Source organism: Mytilus trossulus, unplaced genomic scaffold, assembly GCF_036588685.1.
Source record: "Mytilus trossulus isolate FHL-02 unplaced genomic scaffold, PNRI_Mtr1.1.1.hap1 h1tg000164l___fragment_2___debris__unscaffolded, whole genome shotgun sequence".
Taxonomy (NCBI): domain Eukaryota; kingdom Metazoa; phylum Mollusca; class Bivalvia; order Mytilida; family Mytilidae; genus Mytilus; species Mytilus trossulus.
Genome location: NW_026963305.1, coordinates 1,062,292 through 1,081,920, shown reverse-complemented (window position 1 = coordinate 1,081,920; position 19,629 = coordinate 1,062,292). Strand labels below are relative to the sequence as shown.

At 31.4% G+C, this 19,629-nt stretch overlaps 1 protein-coding gene and 1 long non-coding RNA gene across 3 annotated transcripts; both read right to left on the bottom strand.

Annotated features, from left to right (window-relative positions):
• Window positions 1-2,457: 2,457 nt before the first annotated feature.
• Window positions 2,458-5,895, bottom strand: LOC134700602 (uncharacterized). Its single transcript, XM_063561977.1, has 3 exons — window positions 5,811-5,895; window positions 4,864-4,967; window positions 2,458-3,666 (listed from the first exon to the last, which is right to left on the bottom strand). Exons 1-3 carry the CDS (start codon window positions 5,893-5,895, stop codon window positions 2,545-2,547), a joined length of 1,311 nt encoding a protein of 436 aa, XP_063418047.1. The 3' UTR covers window positions 2,458-2,544.
• Window positions 5,896-14,526: 8,631 nt separating this feature from the next.
• LOC134700611 (uncharacterized) lies at window positions 14,527-18,210 on the bottom strand. 2 transcript variants are annotated; one of them, XR_010103939.1, is made up of 3 exons: window positions 18,143-18,210; window positions 15,722-15,829; window positions 14,527-15,072 (listed from the first exon to the last, which is right to left on the bottom strand). It is a non-coding gene; the product is annotated as an uncharacterized LOC134700611 (long non-coding RNA). The 2 variants fall into 2 exon arrangements; XR_010103938.1 differs by having other exon boundaries at window positions 18,148-18,210.
• Window positions 18,211-19,629: the final 1,419 nt, after the last annotated feature.

Sequence of the window (19,629 nt, the reverse complement as noted above, 5' to 3'; positions counted from 1 at the left end):
AGACATCGCAACGTAACTGGGCTATCATAAATTTCCTATTATAAACTTTGCATACAAATAGTCACATTGCTAACACAAAAAAGAAGGAAAAATCCTAAACAACATTCATTATTCAAAATACACAGAACAATAACATTATATGTGAAAAAATTCTTGCACAATATTCACTTTTTGACAATACATGTCATTTCAATAACGCTCGAGGCCAAAGTGAATGGAATCGCTAAACCTATTAAAAGGATGATGAGTTTATAACAACAACAAAAAACCCATTAGCAACATTATAGCCAAAGCTGGACAAGTTGATCATACAAAACCCATAAAATAAAACTGTTTTTATACTTACTTATTTTCTCTACAGGATACCTGTCGACACTTGGTTCTGACGATACACCATAGACCTGCATTTTATATCTGTCCTGCTCTGGATGTACATTATAGTAAGTAGTATTCTCATTACAGACTAATCCGCATATTTTCAGAAAGAGAAAAAACAAAGCTGTATATATTTTCACCATGACTCAAACTGACAGTTGAAGAGCTTGTAGACTAATAGACAAAGTGTGCGGTGGGATACATATTTATATGAAGCAGAACAGATAGAGAATATTTGGCAGGTTTAACATTTATAAATTAAATGTCATTTACAAGCTAGTATTCATTAAACTGATCAGATTTTCATCGAATGACGATTTTAATGTTAAATCGTTATCGCTTTTACAAATGTCGGAAAATAGTTTTAGCATTTATTCTACAATTCAATCGTATTGTTATAGGCGGGACCCTTAAATTGAATGTCATAGTATTTGCTTGATTAGTTTGTATGAATAAAAATGTTCGTTTCATGAAATCAAAGTAAGAAGGTAGCGTGTATAAAAAAGAATAGAACAGAAAAATATTGAACATTCGTTCTGTTTTTTGTCTTCTTAAATACATTTGTTCTGTTTTATGTTTATTCAAGTGATAAACAAAGCTTTGAAACACTACAGTATTCGGTTAATAAAAACTAACCAACCAGCTATTTTTTAACACAACACGTCATACATTTTATGCGACCTATGCACTTCATCATATTTACCTTTATTCGGAGCGCACAAAAAAAAAGAAAAGCTGATTTCTGCTTCTTGCCATATTTTTCTAGTTACAAGGTGTGAAACCACTACTTCGTGCCCGACCAGTAATCTCATACCAGAAAGTAGTACATATTTAACACAAAATAGATCCTTCGCATGAATATAACCTTCAAAATATGCAGCATATATATATATAGGTAATTTTGAAATCAAATGAAAGCGGAATGACTGGTGATCATCCTGAACACTCTTTTGCTTTTCAACTGCGTACTTAATTAATGTGGCTTTTTACCTTTTTGGATTCGAGCATCACTGATGAGTCTTTTGTAAACGAAATGCGCGTCTGGCGTTTTTACAACATTTAGTTCTGGTATCTATGATGAGTTTATTTGACCTAAAATTTTAAAATCAATGAAAACTGTCTTTAAAACTAGAATCGATTTTATGACAAAAATCTTTTTTGTTGGTCGTGTTTTGGTGCTAAATTATTCTATATACCGTTTGTTTCAGCATTTTTATTATTTTTTTTAGTCCAAAACTACTTATGTATAGATGTACATTATTGATAGTTTTTGTCATTTAAAGTGTCAATAGTTTTTTTTATACATCTGATATAATATCGATACTTCAAACTAATATATCAATTTATATGACAAGGTATCGCAATGATTAAGCTTATGAAAGCTCGAGTGCTTCAAATATATCTTCCAATGCGTAATTATAATCTTAAAAAATTACAAGATCTTATAAATGAAATAAGTATATTCAAAATACATTTATCGCACACTTATTAATTACTTGTCAAAAGCTGTACCATATATATTATCTTCTTTTGACTTCCGTCCGTGCCTGACCTAAGCATCAAAATAGGTGGTAGTTATAAAGTTCAAGTTGTTCTTGACCAATAGTTGTAATTGACATTTCTTCGTGGAACTGTTTTAATTTTATTATCTATAACATATTGTTAACTACTAATATAGTATGATAGTGTCTTTTTCACAGATTTAGATACTGTTTTCGTTATCTCTATATTCATTTATTAAATCACCATGCAGAACATAATAATTAATGTCTGCAGTGAAAAGTGCATATCCTCAACTTTTAGAATCGTCAGTCGTTTGTCTTCAAATTGTGTGCACACTCTGAACAATACTTAAAAAAACCTGACACGGATGAACATGTATGCTCGCATCTGAATTCGTCAAACAACGTCTTAATTCAACTTTAGACAAAATAAACGTGAATGCTTCATATTACAAAATTTAAATGAGAAATCAATGTGGATATAAAAAATGATTTTTTTTTAACATAAATGTAATAAAGAGATGAAATCCAAGTAAATTAATGCAAGTGTTTAACATTCAAAGATCAGTGATTGTAGTATTTCATCAAATTAAGTATTGGTTGTTCAGTCTGCTTTCAGATGAAAATGTGCAAGTTATCATTATTTTGCTTTTGTGTCGTTTCAAAATTATATAAATACACTTCTTTTCACTTCAGTCATAAACATATCCGTCTTTATCTTAGAACGTTGTCCAAACAAGGAATCTGGAAAAGCATCATATCCAAACAATTTGAAGTCATTATTATACACATTCTGTAGTTTGTACAAAGTATCAATAGGAATAGTGTTATACGCATCAACAAACATTTTCTGTCTTTGTAATAAAAGATCCTCCTTTTTTGATATTTTATTTGTTTTCAAAATAAGTGTCATTAGTTGTGATGATGATATGTTTTGCGACTCTTTTTTATTTAAGGGGAGATAATAATTCTCCGAAATTATTCCCCTTGTCTGTAACTTTCTCCAAATTCGATTCAATCCAGTATACCGACTCATGCATCTATCAGACTCTTGTCGAAAAGCAATTACAGCTTGTACAGTATCGTATATAGCATCATATTTATAAAGTTCGCTAAAATTGTGTGTTATGTAATACGTTGAGTTTATTCCAAATTTGTTAAATATATTCATAGTATCATTGAGAAAATTTTCCATTTTGCCAATATAACTATATTGTACTTTACATGGTCTACATATAGAACTTATGGGTATAAAGTGATCATCCAAACGTTCTATTGGTGTTTTAATGATGTATTCCACAAGGTCTCTGAACGTAACATCACTGCCACACGAGGTTCTATTACGAATTGTTTTCATAATGTTGACACCAATCGTTTTCCAAAAATACGGATTAGGTGAGTATAATTTATCGATGTAAGCTGACAAAATACGTGAATAAGGATTCCTGGTGAACATAAAACTTTTCTTCACTCTTAGCATATTATATATCCAGTTCATACTATTCATTGCATAGGTACGACGGTATTTTCTGTTTTCGTCTTGTGGTTTTATGCTAAAAGGGGATACTTTTAAGTCTTTGTCTAAGCAGTAAAGGAGACGTCTCCAGAACGTCGATCCTCCCTTATAAACTCTACAATAGGCAAGCTGATGTTTGTATATTGGCATTATACTGCCCTTAAAAAATGCATCCATTTTGCTTTCATTCAATGATTCTGAATTACATAGATGTTTAGGGAAATGGTAACCATCTTTCAAATGGTCGTCTTTAATCTTTGTACTTTTGATGTTCTATAATAAACAAATGAAATAAATGTTTTTAATCGTAACAGTTCTTGTAGTAGTAGTATAAGTAAAAGTAAACCCGTAGGAGTTACAGAAAATGGCAACAAGAAAGCTTGATAAATAAGAGTTTCTTTATGTGAACAATGTTACATTGTTTTCATAACTCTTTTATTTTTGGTACCTTTACGTCCAAAGGCGGATAGTTTATGATCATTTCAGTAGTATTCAAAACATGTATTTCTTGTTGATTTTGTCAAATTAAATATTCTACGGACTTACTATGCGAAATGGGTTTTTCTAATTGTTGAAGGTCGTACGGTGACCTATAGTAACGATATATTGCATTTCTTCTCTGAAGGAGACTTTTCGTATAGGCAATCATGGTTCATTTTTTTTTTATCTCGTTCAAAGGTCATATTTTGGAAGGGGTTCGTTGTTGCTTTTGACCAGATAAACAAACTAAATTTTAGAAAATGAAAATCATGCTTTTCAAAATGTAGAATGTATTAAAAAAAAATACAAACCAAACCCCCCAAAAAGTTTTAAACGATATAGAAAACAATTGTGCATGTGTTAGTCTTTATAACTTAAAGTATCAGTATGTTATCTTCTGTTGTATTTATGGAAATAAACTGAATCAGATATAATAATTCAATTTTTTGGGGGGTTAATTGTTTGCTTGTATATGTACTTGTAAAGTCTTTGGTTGAGATTATAATGAAAGGATTTCAGGACAAGAAAAACAAAACCAAAACATGCAATATGTGTTATAATGCCACGTCAGTTCATGCTGAATGAAATCATATTCATTCGTTCAGTCCATTTTAACATTGCCCTTGCGGTACATTTAGTAATATTACTACGATGTGTTGAATTCAATTAATTATTGTTCAGTTACTTTTCGTAGCAGACGATTTTGGTTTGTACAAGTAAATCTGAACATTGACTAGATAGATCATAATTGACTGCAAGCAAATTGTATAAACAGTACTGGATTTACCGTAGTGGGTAGGTTTTAAACAAAGATACTTCTTAGCGTTATTTCAACCTATTAATTGCCTAGTAGAGAAGCAAGTTCAGAAATAAGAGATTAAACTATTTAGGAAAATAAGTCCTTTTTATTTCATTTTATTTAAGAATACTCTGACCATAGATCACAAAAACCCATGTTATACGGCACATACCTAGTTGCATACTCCTTACCTCTTTTGTACCGACTTTGTATTTTACTACTTGCGAGTAGTTGTTTGTAGTGATATTGATATTACTAAGATAAAGCAGCGTATACTCCTCCTTGATTTTTATATCTGAAATAAATGTAGAAAAGATTAATTTTAAAATTGTAAACAAAAGGTAGGTACGCTGATGTAATATATATAACGTGAACAGGATAAGCTAAAATAAAAGATTAATTTACTGATTGACTGATTCAGCGATTATTGCTTTATTTACATCCAGTGCCAAATATATATTATGCAACTTCAGTACAGTAACACATTTTTAAAAACAACATAAACAGCAGAATTGTTAAGCAGTCTACTTGTGGTTCGAAGATAACAACGGATATGCTCACTGTGCCGTAAACATTATTCCATTTTTGAAGATTCTTCTTGATTGTAACCTAATCAAATACGTCTTATAATTCTTTTTTTCTTAGATGAAAATAACATACCGAACATTTCAAAGCACTTCGCACAAAATTACATAGGATATGCTTTTGTGTTCACCACCCGTTAATCTTAAGAAAAGAAAAGATTTTTAATGAGTAGGTTATAGTTCCGCAACATGTGTTCCATTTTATTAAAAATATGACTGAAAAGATTAAATCGTCTAAATCTCATAACTCGTTAAACCATGAACATAACGTGAAGTGAATTAATGTCTAAAAACCGGGTTTTGGTTAATTTGAAGGTGACCTACAAATATTAACTTTAATGTCAGTTTGTCTCTGGTGGAGAGAGTTGTCCAATTTGGAAACTATTCCACTTCTTCTTCTGTTTATATATATATACATTTCGAACAATAATCTACCCTATGTAAATTTAAAGTGTTTTTTTTTTTCTGCTGTTGTATTTGCGTGTAACACTACTAAAACAGGACAATATCAGACTCAATTAAACTTTTTGTCTATTTAGTTTTACAATTCTTACGCATTTCAGTGATGCTGTCACTAAGAGCACGCACAGTATTGGGTTTGCTGTGTTGGGAAAAATTATATTGTTCCACGAGATTCATGTCTGGCAATCGAACGGGTAAAATCTGTTTGAATCATTTAAGATATTATTTACCATTGAACGTAAGCAGAAGATTCATCATGATGAAAATACCACACCAAGTTATGACCATTAAAAAGAGGCGTTGAGCCATCCTACCATTTACAATCAAACTGAGTACTTATCTTATCTGAAAAACAAGAAAATCCTTATTTAACTCTGCCATGAGATAAAACTAATTCAAGCTCAATGAATTTGCATCTATATTATCAATGTTTTTTAATTTAATTTGAAAATATGATAGGCAAATACGTCTACCTGTTTATATATTCAGACTTTTGTAAATACACATATTTAGTAAAATATTGATTCCCGCTGAACTAATTAGTAAATGAATAAAACATAAAGTCGTCATATTTCATACCAATTAAGTGTGTCATAAACTGTGATTCATAATATTGCAATAACAAGTCTGATTTTAAAGGGGCGCAATTGTTGCCTATATGAATACCGACTACCAGACAATAAAGTGTGTTATCGAATGTTAACATCAATATTATCAAGTAGAAAATTATCAGCTTTAATCATCTCATCACACCTCCAGTAATTACATTTAGCATATTTAATTTTCTCAATAGAGAAACATGTTTTATATGAGTTGTAGCAAATATATTTACATTCATGTTTACCAGCGGTATACTACTGTTGCCTTTATTTACCAAAAGATCATTTGATTCAGAAGGAAAACTTGTGTTTCATAAGATGTGTGAACAGTATCAATAGTACCGACAAAAACACGTAATTAATTTAAAAAATTAAAATATATTTTTTATTCCACTATTTTCATATTATGTTATTATTAACATCAATAAGTTCTTTGATAGTCGAAAGCACTGAAAGATTAGTTGTAGAACCCCTACTAGAGGCCAGGATAAAACGATATTTGACTATTGTTTTGTTTGTTCGTGTAGATTAGTTAACAAATACAAACCAGTGGTCTTCAAATGTTAAGAAGATGCACAAAACTGTCATATGGTTACGATATATTCGTTCACTATTTGACTCTCTAAAGAGCGCACGAATATCCACAACATTCACACGTTTATAAGAATCTTGAGATTTTTTATCAAAATTTTCCCGTTTAAAATATTTTTTTACAAACCTTAAAATAAACGTATTTTGTGACCTGACGACACTGTTTCCAATCTATTTGAGATGATGCCTTTTTCAAAAAGTTTTAAAATCTCTGTCTTGGATGGTATTGATGCCCCTGTAAAATTTGAGATCAAACCAAACTTTGACGATTTGGTTTCAAGTTAAAGGTGTATTATTTTCTACATTGAGGTCTGCTGTTACTGACGTATAATTAAACATTTAACTTCTTCTGTTATTATTTGTATGTGTATACTAATAAAAAGTCGTTCTGTTTTATTATAATAGTAGTTTTACTCAAATCAGTATGCTCTTACCTTTAAAATGATATAACAAAATGCATGTAGAAAACAGATTCCGATATCATGCAGAAATAGAAAATAAACATAAAATTAAAGTCTATCCTTGAATCACAAAAAGAAGAGTTAAGATTATCAAGATAAAAAAACACATGGTGACATATCACTTATTAATAATCAATAATTTTTAGATTACATGCATCACATTAAGATCAAAAGAAAAATGCTTGAAAATGTATAACAAAAATCAAGAAAGGCAAAATATAATTGAAGGTCAATATTTTATTACTTGTTGATATGTATTTTGTGGATAATTTCGTTCGGCGTCCGTTTATTTAAAACGGTTTTCCTTTTCTAAATTAAAAACGTATCATTTATTTGAAATATATATCGTTGTAAGATGTCTTTAACTGTCGATAAAAAAAACCTTGTATTTCAAGTACATACAGAGACGTATGAGTAGGCGTAAAAAATATATATTTAATTTATCAGATAAGAAGAGGACACTGCCAAATTGTTTATCTATTAAACTGTACATCGCTTTTTGAGCTTGCCACTTTCTAAAGTCTATCCCTCTCCATTCCCAGCTGACTCCTACGGCACGGTTTACAAATTAACAGTATTATATTCTATTTAAATTTGTCTCAACTATCACACTAAAGACATGGTGACATTTAAGTCGAAGGAATTCAATATGATCAAAAGGTATTCAAATTGATTGCTAGACTCGAATCTTAATGCGGAGGATATCATTATAAAGATGGTTTTGTATAGACTATTTTGACCCTGAAAGTAAATGATTATTTGTGGTGATTATTTTTTACACGGTCCTTTATTGAAATGGCTGATCTATTTTATGGTTGTATATAGTGATAACAAGCTGTTCAACCGAATGTAAACACAATCGATGGATTGTCAAATAAAGAAAAACGTAATCTAGCTTTAAGTACCTTTTTCTTGCAAAATATCAAATTTATCATATTTTCTCAATTACAGTTTGAATTGATTTTTATATGCGTATCTCACTTATCCATTAATAAAAGGATATTTTATTTATTGTTAAACTCCGAGGAAATCTACTTTAAACTCGGACTTTTATTTTCGTGTTTCTTTTCTTTTTTTGCGAGAAACATTATGAAGGATTTAGGTGTTGTGTGGTTTTTTTTTTATTAGTTGGTAAGGACTCATAAGAACCATAAAACAAATGATGTACTAAATGTGCAAAAAACAACAAATAAATCTAAAGTAATCTAACGTTTGAATGCAGTGGAACAAGACTTGGCAAATATTATCAATGGAATAACCGTTTCACAAATGATATCGGATATGTTCCTTACGTCGTAACTACAATCCCCTTCCCTTTCATGAATGAGACCTACCGAATTAGACTATTTACCGGATTTGTAATCACATAAGCAACACGACGGGTGCCACATGTGGAGCATGATCTGCTTACCCTTCCGGAGCACCTGAGATCACCCCTAGTTTTTGGTGGGGTTCGTGTTGTTTATTCTTTAGTTTTCTATGTTGTGTCATATGTACTATTGTTTTTCTGTTTGTCTTTTTCATTTTTAGCCATGGCGTTGTCAGTTTGTTTTAGATTTATTAGTTTGACTGTCCCTTTGGTATCTTTCGTCCCTCTTTTTTTTTTATCTTGAAAACAAAACGAAAATAGATAGAATAGAACTCTATTGCAAACACAAATACATCTTTCTCTTTTTTACGAGTATATTGTAAGAGAATAACAACATTTTGCGATTCTGTTTCAAAGTTAAATGAATTAAAAGCTTGTCATACGGCATTTACTGTGTTTTGGTGCTGGCCTTCGCGTAAAGGCGGAATATAAATGATAGGTTGTATAAACTTGTGATACAAACATCCACATGCAAACTTAAAAGCAAAACAGCTACAATTTTATTACCAGTGTTTTAAAACCAGTCAGTTAGTCATGTTTTTCTATTCATTGTTGAAGTCTTTTTACGTTACAAAAAACTAGATTAAGGCAAATTAAACTATAGAAAAATCTATTAACAAAACATGGACACTGAGAGGGATTTAATTATTCAAGTCATACTAATGCCCAAATTTTTTAATTACTGAAAATAGCAAAATTATGGGATTACATTGGTGAACAAGAACAAGTATGTATTTTGTTGCAGAAAATGCTCAGGTAAAAAGTAAAATCATAAAAATACTGAGTTCCGAGGAGATTAAAAACGGAGAGTCCATATAATCAAATGACAAAGACAAAAGCCCAAACACATTAAACGAAAGGACAACTGTCATATTCCTGACTTGATAAAGGTATTTATATATGTAGAAAATGGTAGATTGACTTATCTGGTTTTATGGCTAGCTAAACCTCTCACTTATATGACAATCACATCAAATGCCATACTACCTAACGTAGAATTGCGCGTTTGACTTCACACAGGTTGAAATTAATCAATTGTGTCGTTCAATGTAAAATCACAGAGTCACATCAAATGGATATCAAACCAAAAGTAATAAAAGTATTATAAGGCATACATCAAATTTACCAACCTCATTTTTCTTAATCCATCCATTAAAGATTGAAAGATTTTAAGTACTCAGAGCGAATCATTACCCTGACAAACAAATGTTTAGATTAACATTAACATTAACATTGAATAGCGCGTTTGACGTCACACAGTTAGAAATAAAATCAATTGTCACTGAACCATCAATAATCTAATTTTCCTGGACTGACCTGTAAAGGGTCAACAAATTGATATGTACGTACAGTAATGTGACTGTATAGAAAGTATTGTTGCACAAATAAATAACATTGAAATTTGCTAATTAATTCAAAGGCACTGGACCATGACCTAGAGGTAGAGCCTTTACATAGTCATCTAGACAGAAAGTAATGCAACTTGAATGATATATACACGATGATGGTCTTAAAGTATAGATTATGGGTACTGACATTGTCTTAATAAGTTAATAACGTGTTATAGACAGAAGTATACTTTTATATGTGATTTTAAATATTACTTTTACTGTTTAGTCTGGTTTTCTTCTGTGGTTTGCATTTGACGTGGCTCTGTACTTATACATACTGTTATTGTGTTTTTGTTTCATGAACATTTTTGTATTCTTGTCTTCCATTATTGCTAATATGCTTTTTCTGTGTGCCTTTGGTTACATATGATGTGGATCTGTACGCAGGGGTGTTAAGGTCGTTTCAAGAAAATTTCCATTTTTAAACACAAGAAAAATCATATTGAACTCAGAGTGAGTTTTCTCTGTCTAAAAGCCAAAATACACGTCATATGAGTAATCGGGGAAAAAAGGGTCTATTCCTATTTATATTACAAACTTTTATTTTTAGAAAAATATAAATACACTAGTGTCACGTGACTTCAAACTGAAAGTAAAGACATTTCCCAAAAAAGTCAAAAGTGCAGGTGCAAGATGAAATCGGATCGCCCTGATTTTGGGCTCGTTGTAATCAGGATAACTTGTTTTACTGGAAAAGTGCTGCCACTTAATTTTCATTAGAGGTTTTGTAATTAAAAAACAATAAAACATGGAGAATTTAATCGATTTATTGATTTTTTGGCACTTCGGGTTGTGAAATTTCTTTTATTCGAACGCTATATAACTAGTAGCAGCACTTTTCGAAAAGTTTGAAATGTGGCCTTTCTACCAATACCAGAATGAAGTGGGTTGGTATAGCTCTTGCACCTGCACTTTTCAATTATTCTAACATGTAGTAGCATAATCGCCCTAAAATGCACGAATAAAGCGTTTGAAAGACCCTCTAGTAGTCGGATCGGCTGACGGGAAAACTACGTGTATATTTTGTTTTCACCGGCGTTTCATTTAATAATATGTTTGTGCGAAGTTTGAAACAACTATTCTCTTATTGCTAGTTAAATTATTGAAGGCAAACAAATATAATTATTCAGGTCATTATTATACATCCCAAACGTGGGTTACATGCATGTAGTGTTGGGGCATGCAGCCTTCCCCCCTTTTTTGTTCAAATCCGGAATCGCATCTCGGGTGCTTGTATAGTTTTTGTTCTACAAGTCAAAGTTCAATATATACATTAATTTAATAGATAAGCCTACAAGGTCATTATTATACACCCCATACGTGGGTTACATGCATGTAGTGTTGGGGCATGCAGCCTTCCCCCCTTTTTTGGGGTTCAAATCCGGAATCGCATCTCGTGTGCTTGTATAGTTCTCGTTCTGCAAGTAAAATTTCATTACATAAATTTTAATAGATTAGCCTATTACGTCTCTTCTGGTGTTTGTGTATTGTGAACACAGGCACTTGTCTCAGAAAAAAAAATTACCTATATACCTTAATATTAAGGTATATAGGTAATTTTTTTTTCTGAGACAAGTGCCTGTGATTGTGAATCATTAACATTTTAATGAAAAAAGCTGCATTTATAAAGAAGTTGGGTGTGTCATTGGTAATGTTTAAATAACTCCTACCTGCATCACATCAATAGATCGAGATTTTATTTGTTGAATATCTCCTGCTTATCAAGTGTGACTGGTATCAATTGTAAATCATGATTTGTCACTCTTAGATTCATTCTGGTGATTCTTTTGCATCTATTTTCACCAGCTGCTATGCCAATTTTTTTGTATGGCTTACTTTTTTTTTATTATGTCGGACTCCATAGTTATTTCCTGCGTCTTATTAATACACAGAATATTCCCTTTCAACCAATCTGGAGCAGTATTTGACTTATTCTAATATCCTTACAGTTACTTGGTAAAATTATTCTGCCCTACTTTTACTGATTTTATTATGTTTGTAATTCAAAGGCATACATTTTAAAATTTGTACACCAGCATTAACATGGGGGATATAATTCCTTTTTTCATAGAATGTGTGAGTTTCAATATTTGCACACACTACCTTTTGGAGTCAAGATTAAAAGATAAGACATTGAGTACCCCAAATTTAAAAAATAAACTTTGTGCTCTTATAATTTATGCTTCCACTACATGTACATTTTTACAATGTATATATATACCTTTACTATAGATAATTTAGCTGATCTGTAACAATAACATCTTCATGCCTTATATATCATGTACTGTAGTACGCCGCTAGATTAAAACTGACGTGGAAAGGTAACATATGCCCACCGAAAGCTCTTTTTTTAGAGCCCAGGTGGTCATGTGGTCTAGCGGGACGGCTGCAGTGCAGGCGATTTGGTGTCACGATATCACAGTAGCATGGGTTCGAATCCCGGCGAGGGAAGAACCAAAAATTTGCGAAAGCAAATTTACAGATCTAACATTGTTGGGTTGATGTTTAGACGAGTTGTATATATATATATATATATATAAGCGAAATACCAGTTTGAAAAATTATTTCAGATGCATACATTGTATAGGACTTATATTTTAATCTCATCTGATTTGTTTCAGATTTAGGTACATGTACATGTACCTACGATTCAATCTGCAGCCTTGTATATATATCATCTTAATTTCTTAACCTCAAAGAATAATATTCTATCATGAAGTTGGAAATAGTGACCTATTTTTTACTGCCGCTCATTTCATATTAAATTCCTGCCTTCTGTGCACAGCAAAGAAATAGTTGTATGCGCAAATGTGACATTCAGCACAATCAATCAATTGTGTTTTCATTATTAAGTGCCATAATATTTTAATTCATGTTCATCTTAAAGATGTTTAAGGGCATACGATACAGTTACAGGGAAGGTAATGACGTTGCTAACGTAATTTGTTATTTTCGCGACGTCAAACTGTGACATATCGGGAAAAGATGCATTTTTCGACGGATTTTCATCATTCAAACTGATTTAATTTGAAAACGAGTTCATGGACCCCTATTTTTTAAAACGGCATTTGGTTTCATTTTGCAGGGAGATTATGTGACCCAAATTTTATAAAACTGTAAATAGAGGATTTTTTTAATTGTGATAAACATGCAGTAAAAAAATACGCTTTTTCCTCAATTCATGAACATTTGATAAATATGAGTTATTTCTGATTAAAAAAATGCATATTTTTTAAAGATATTATTAAAATACAGAAATCACCGATTATTTCACAAAAAACAAATTGTGTTTATCTTTTATAACAAAAAAGTTATGTCTTTCTTTCGAAAAAGAAATTGCGGCCACAAATCTAAATTTCGAGCAAATATACAAAATTTCGACCTCATTTTACTCAAAAAGTAGCACATGAAGGTATACTTTTTATTGCATATTTGATTTAATCAGGTAAAAAATAGCCTATATGCAAATTTTCATGAACTTGTAAATACAGGATCAAAACTGTATCGTATGCCCTTAAATCAGAAAACTTATTTCCTATCACCTGCTGAGATTGGAGTCAACTGAAATGGTATTTCTTTTCTGTCCCGATAGAAGAAATTTTATGAACCAGAATAAAAATGTACATGTAAAATGTTTTATGTATGCATATGGTAATATAATGCGGTACATGTATATCTAAAATCATTTGCTAATCTTGCTAGATATAAGAATTATTTATACTGTGGAAATATTCAATCACAAGTTTCCAAGTATACCATGTATACCAGTAGAAAATTAAATGCATATGAACATGTATGTAAATGTACATATGTACAAAAGAGCAGCTACATGATAAATGCAAGCAAAGAAAAATATCCAACATTTTTTGGTTCAAACATGCTGTGGATGTTACATTTGTACAGAGGTCTTGCTCAGTATTGAAGGCCAACATCAATATGACCAACAACTGCAATCAAAACACTTTATAATGCTTTTGAACATTTTGTAAACCTGTATAGTCTGTGTTATGAAATGAGATTGAAATATAAACCATGACAAAATATGATTTTCTTGTTCTCTGGTGGCTAATACATGATGTACATGACTAGTTGTTCTGTGATTGAGAGTTGTTTCATTGGCAATCATATGTCATGTATGTCATTTTCTTACTTTTACAATTACATGTACATGTACAGTAACTACATACATGTAGGTGGTGCATCAGTGAATTGCATGCTTACATTTGTACATGTACAATGTACATGATGAAATTTGTATATGTCTGAAATGTACATATGATATCTGTAGGTTTTCTGGTAGGATTAATATCTATATTGAATAACTTTTTACATCGGTTCCCTGTAATTGCCATAAAAATAACAAAACACTCATAGAAGTCTTATAAATGTATATTTCAAAATTCCCCTTTACTATGTTAACAGTTCAACTGAATATCATATGTCTATCTGTAGATCTCTCACTCGTCTTGGTTAGAAATTGCAGATTTTTTTAAACATTTCATGAAAGAGACTTAAAATTACATTTCTGACATCCGTGAAATACAATATTTTAACTGAAATCCTTTTTGAAACTCCTATTTTAAGAATATTCACAAATCTCCAAACTGCCTTTATTATGTATATTTGGTATTCCTTTTAATTGAAGTAAAAACTCTTTAAGATGGTATACATCAACTTCAATAATGATGAAAAAGAATTTAGATTGTCCAATTAATAATATTCCTCTCTCTTTCAGCATCAATACACTAAATTCCAATTCATTTGGTTTTGAAACAGTCAATGCTTCTACTTAGTACGGTGCATTATGTAGAATTGCTGTCATTTTTCTATTTTTCATGGACATATTTGGTGGCTTTCTAAACAAATTTTAATCAGATCTTCCATAATGGCCATGAGAAGTTATAAGTAACTTTTAACTGGTGTCTGACTGCAGGTCTTCATCCCTGAAATATGAAAATGCAAATATAAAACAAGTACAATGTATATATCAAATGAAATTTTCAATATGAGAAAAGTTAGTGCAAACATACTTCTTCAAAAAAGTACTGTTAAAATGCTAACAAAATAATTCTCGTCCTTTTTTACCAGTAGTAATGTCTTCATTCAACATTTGAACAAAAAATAAATTTTCCAAACACATTTTAATAAGGCGCACTATGTAATAAATATTTAAATATTATGTTGAACTTCATCATTTTGTATCTCCTTTTCCAAATGTGAACAATGACAGGAATACTTCAATATCAACATGATCAATATCAGTAATCCACAAGAAATTTGGTGTAGAAAATTCAAGGTAGTTACGGCCCTGATTTAATTGAGCAGTTGCTGTTTGTTTGTTTGTTTGTTCATTCACTTTTTATCACATAAATAAGGCCATTAGTTTTCTCCTTCAGCAGGTTTATTAATATTATGATTTGGCGCCTTTTAGAGAAGACAATGTGGCAGAATGTGTTTTTCTCATTGTTGAAGGCCATAAGGCCTAAATGATGATATATAGTTTTTAATTTCTGTTTAACTTGGGACCCTTCAGGAGAGTCGTCCCATTGTACATGTTCAATAGTTAGATAATTGCAGGATAAAACAATTTACCTGTCTATAATACGTGTAATGAAGCTCTCCAAATTCAAACCATTACTTTATATTTCATCACAGCTTGAATGGCGTACTGTAACCTCAATCCTGTTATTGTCAGGTGACCTAAAAAAAAAAGAGAATGTTATTACATACTTTTTTTTTAAAATAAAGGAGCATGAAAATTTGAAAACAACACGTTCAATAAGTTCATGCCTCCATAGCACTTTTCTGGCCGAGTCTGGATTTACCTTCATCAGGAACGCTCAAAGCCAAACATTTAAAATCCAAAGATGTACAAGTAGTGAAAAAAATTACAGAGCTGTATGTCATGTATGTCAAAAATAGTATGAACCTGTGTATACATTGTAACATGTATAATCATGATAATGAATCATATATTTTTTAAAATAAAGAAATCACTTTTGCCATACAATAGAAATACAATGTAGGAAGATGTGGTGTGTGTGCCAATGAGACAACTCTCTATCATGTCCATCCAAATAACAATTTATAAAAGTAAACCATTATACATGTGGGTCAATGTATGGCCTTCAACACGGAGCCTTGGCTCACATCAATAAACAAACTATATAGGGCCCCAAAATTACAAGTGTAAAACCATTGAAACAGGAAAACAAACGGTCTGATCTATAAAAAAACAATAAACGAGAGACACTTATAAATTACATAAACAAACAACAACTACTGTACATCAGATTCCTGACTTAGAACAGGTGCAAACATTTGCAGCGGGATTAAACGTTAAATGTTTATATTAATGCAAATTAAATGAACCCAGGATATGCATGTTGCTAATTTTTGCTCGTCTTAATGTAATTTTTATGATTAAACTAGAAGTGCTGAGTACACTGCTCACAATAGCCAGCCCCCTCCCCCCAAAAAAATATAAAATAATATAACACAAACAAGTGAATCTGTGAGCTACTGATCACTTTTGATACCCCCATACACTTTAAGAATTTTAAGGTACACAGGAATTTGTTGATTGGTGAATATGAAAAAGCATCACACGGTATTGTTGACTCATAAACCCTCAAACTAAATTTTAGAAGTCCTTGTTATTTTCCTGAGAAAGATGCAAGGAAAAATATTCAATTCTGGAACAGACAGACAGACTGACTTTAATATACCACAAAATTGACTGTTTCTAAACAGGCTGTGGCCTTTTCCATTTAATAAATGATATGATTTGCATCCGTTCATGCTTGTACACACTTGTCTGTTATAACAGAATACTTAGCTTTATTACAAGTGTTTTTTTTCCTGCCTCTTGGACATGAGGTCTTGCAATGAAAATTTTACAAATACCAGTATGGCTCGATTCTGTTTACTGGGGATATATATAGCTGAACACTGAACAGGAACACAGTTCAGATATTTGATATCATTCATGTACTCTAATTTTAGAGGGAAAGTGAATGCAGTGACTATTCAATTTTAATACTGATAATAATTATTATAAATATAAAAATAATATGTCATGTACATGATGTATGTCAAAAGCACGAGAAATTAAAGAGTATGACAGGAAACATGGAAAATAAATAAGGGGAAACATAAACACACATCAAGTCATCCTACTAAACACGAAACATAGAAGATAAAACGTCTGAACACGAAAACAAGTTGCTGACCATCTGCTATTGTCTGTTCTATGGTAACCGTTGGGTTGCGGTCTCTTTGACACATTTCCCATTTCCATTCTCATCATTTTAATATACGAAAGACACCGAACATATGTTCTCATAGTTTATGACTTTATTCATTATAGGTTGAAAAATACAGGCAAAGTTTAGATGTTTATGAAGTGTCCTATATTTTGACTTTAGTGGAACCTTAATCTGATCTCTTAGTGCACAAGCCATGCCCTCTGCATTTTAGTATATAACTCGTCTCTAGATTGCATATGCGGATCCAGGGGGGGCCCTTTTCGTGGGAAAAATTTGGTTGATTATATTGGGAATCATTGAAGCATGACTGGAGCGGGCCCCCTCTTAGGTCAATCAGCGCCCCCCACCCCTTAGGAAAAGTTCTGGATCCTCCACTGGATTGTAATACCTGAAAGCGATAAATTACACCTAAGTCGTGTTTTGTCCTGACATTGGATCATATTGAATAAATTTTCCATTTGTTTTCATCAGTTTCTTCGACCAGGTCGTTATAATCTCAACTGACAAGTGCACGGCTACTTCAGTTATTTTCAATTAACCAACTTGCAAACTGCAAGCTTCGCAACTACATTGAATTTCCAAATAAGGTAAACAGGTGGGCGGAGCTTAAACTCCGCTTGCTATTTTTCTTTTGATAAATACAGCTTTCAATCAAATTATTTCCATTTCTTGATGTGAAAATACATTATAATATGAAAAAAGACACCATATGACATATATTTCATTATTCATGCGATACACGTACCTTACCTATTGCTACATTTGTTACTGTGTCTGCAACGCCAAAAGTCGCCCGCCATTACACATTCTGATCTGGATAGGGGAAATAACTCCTGTACTATTTTTTTATTTGGTTTTGCGGGAAAACCACCTTAATGTCGCTGCGTACCATGTGTTGTATTTCTGTGATAATTTCTGTATTAATCGTTCGTTTTTGCTGGTATGCAATGTTTGTCTTTTTTAGATTCTTTCTTTCATGTGGCATTGATCTGTACTAATCATCCTGTCATTGTGTTATTGTTATTGTTTGTTTTGTAGTGATCAAGATAATAACGCAACATTGACCTGCTGTAATCCTATTTTTGACATAAAATTGAGAGTGTTTGTTTTGTTTACACATTATTGTCAATATAATGGAATCTGATGTGACAGTCATACAGGTGAGACATTTAGCTAGCTATAAAACTAGGTTTAATCAACCATTTTCTACATAGTAAAATGCCTGTACCAAGTCAGGGAATACCTATCAAACTTAACATTGAAAATTGATATTTAATGCAAATACAGAATTACAGTTAACCCGTACCACCGTAAACTCGTACCAACGTTAACTCGTACCACAAAAAAACAACTCGTACCAATGCAAACTCGTACCACTGCTAACTCGTACCAACTTATTTAAATGCATTTAAATGGTGTTTAATGATGATCTATATAATTTACTTTCCCTCAATATTTCTCAAGCCTGTAAAATGTATATAATTTATAGTACAATTCCCAATTTGTAGATAATGTTCCCTGTCTATTTGATCGAAAATACTGCGGCAGATTTGCTTTGATGTCTCCTTTGAATAGACTCTTTTTTAAACTTTTACTGATAATCATTGAATTTAATTTTTAATCATTTCAAATTAATTTTTCATGAAAAAATCCTAGCAGTTAATCAAAATAATTTCCAAAATGAAATTCTTACTTTTTATAAATAACAAGTTACAATGAAATGTAACTGTTTCCTGTTCCCGAATTTTCCCGCCAAAAAGCACATGGCTTTCAATAATTGTAAACATAGCATTCGATTTGTGATCATGGATTACCAGCATTAAATTAATTGAATTTGGATATAGATATTCAACTTAAGGTACAGTTAAAGCAATGTTTTACTTTCTTCTGGATTATAAATACTTTGAAAGATCAGCTTAAAAAATAAAGCTTTTAGACAAACTTTCGTATTTTTTGTCTATTAAAACCCAGTATAAAATTCAAGTAATTCAACATTAGTTTTATTAAGTTTACAAAAAAATACCATAAAATATTCGTAGTTTTTAATATATTTTTGATGGTACGAGTTTGAAGTGGTACGACTTCCCAGTGGTACGAGTTAACTTTTTTGGTACGAGTTAACATGGTACGAGTTTCCGTTGGTACGAGTTAACTTGCTTCCGAAACTTCCCAAATACACTGGTCCATGTTCTATAAGTAATAATTGTCTGATAGTAATGTGACTTCATACAA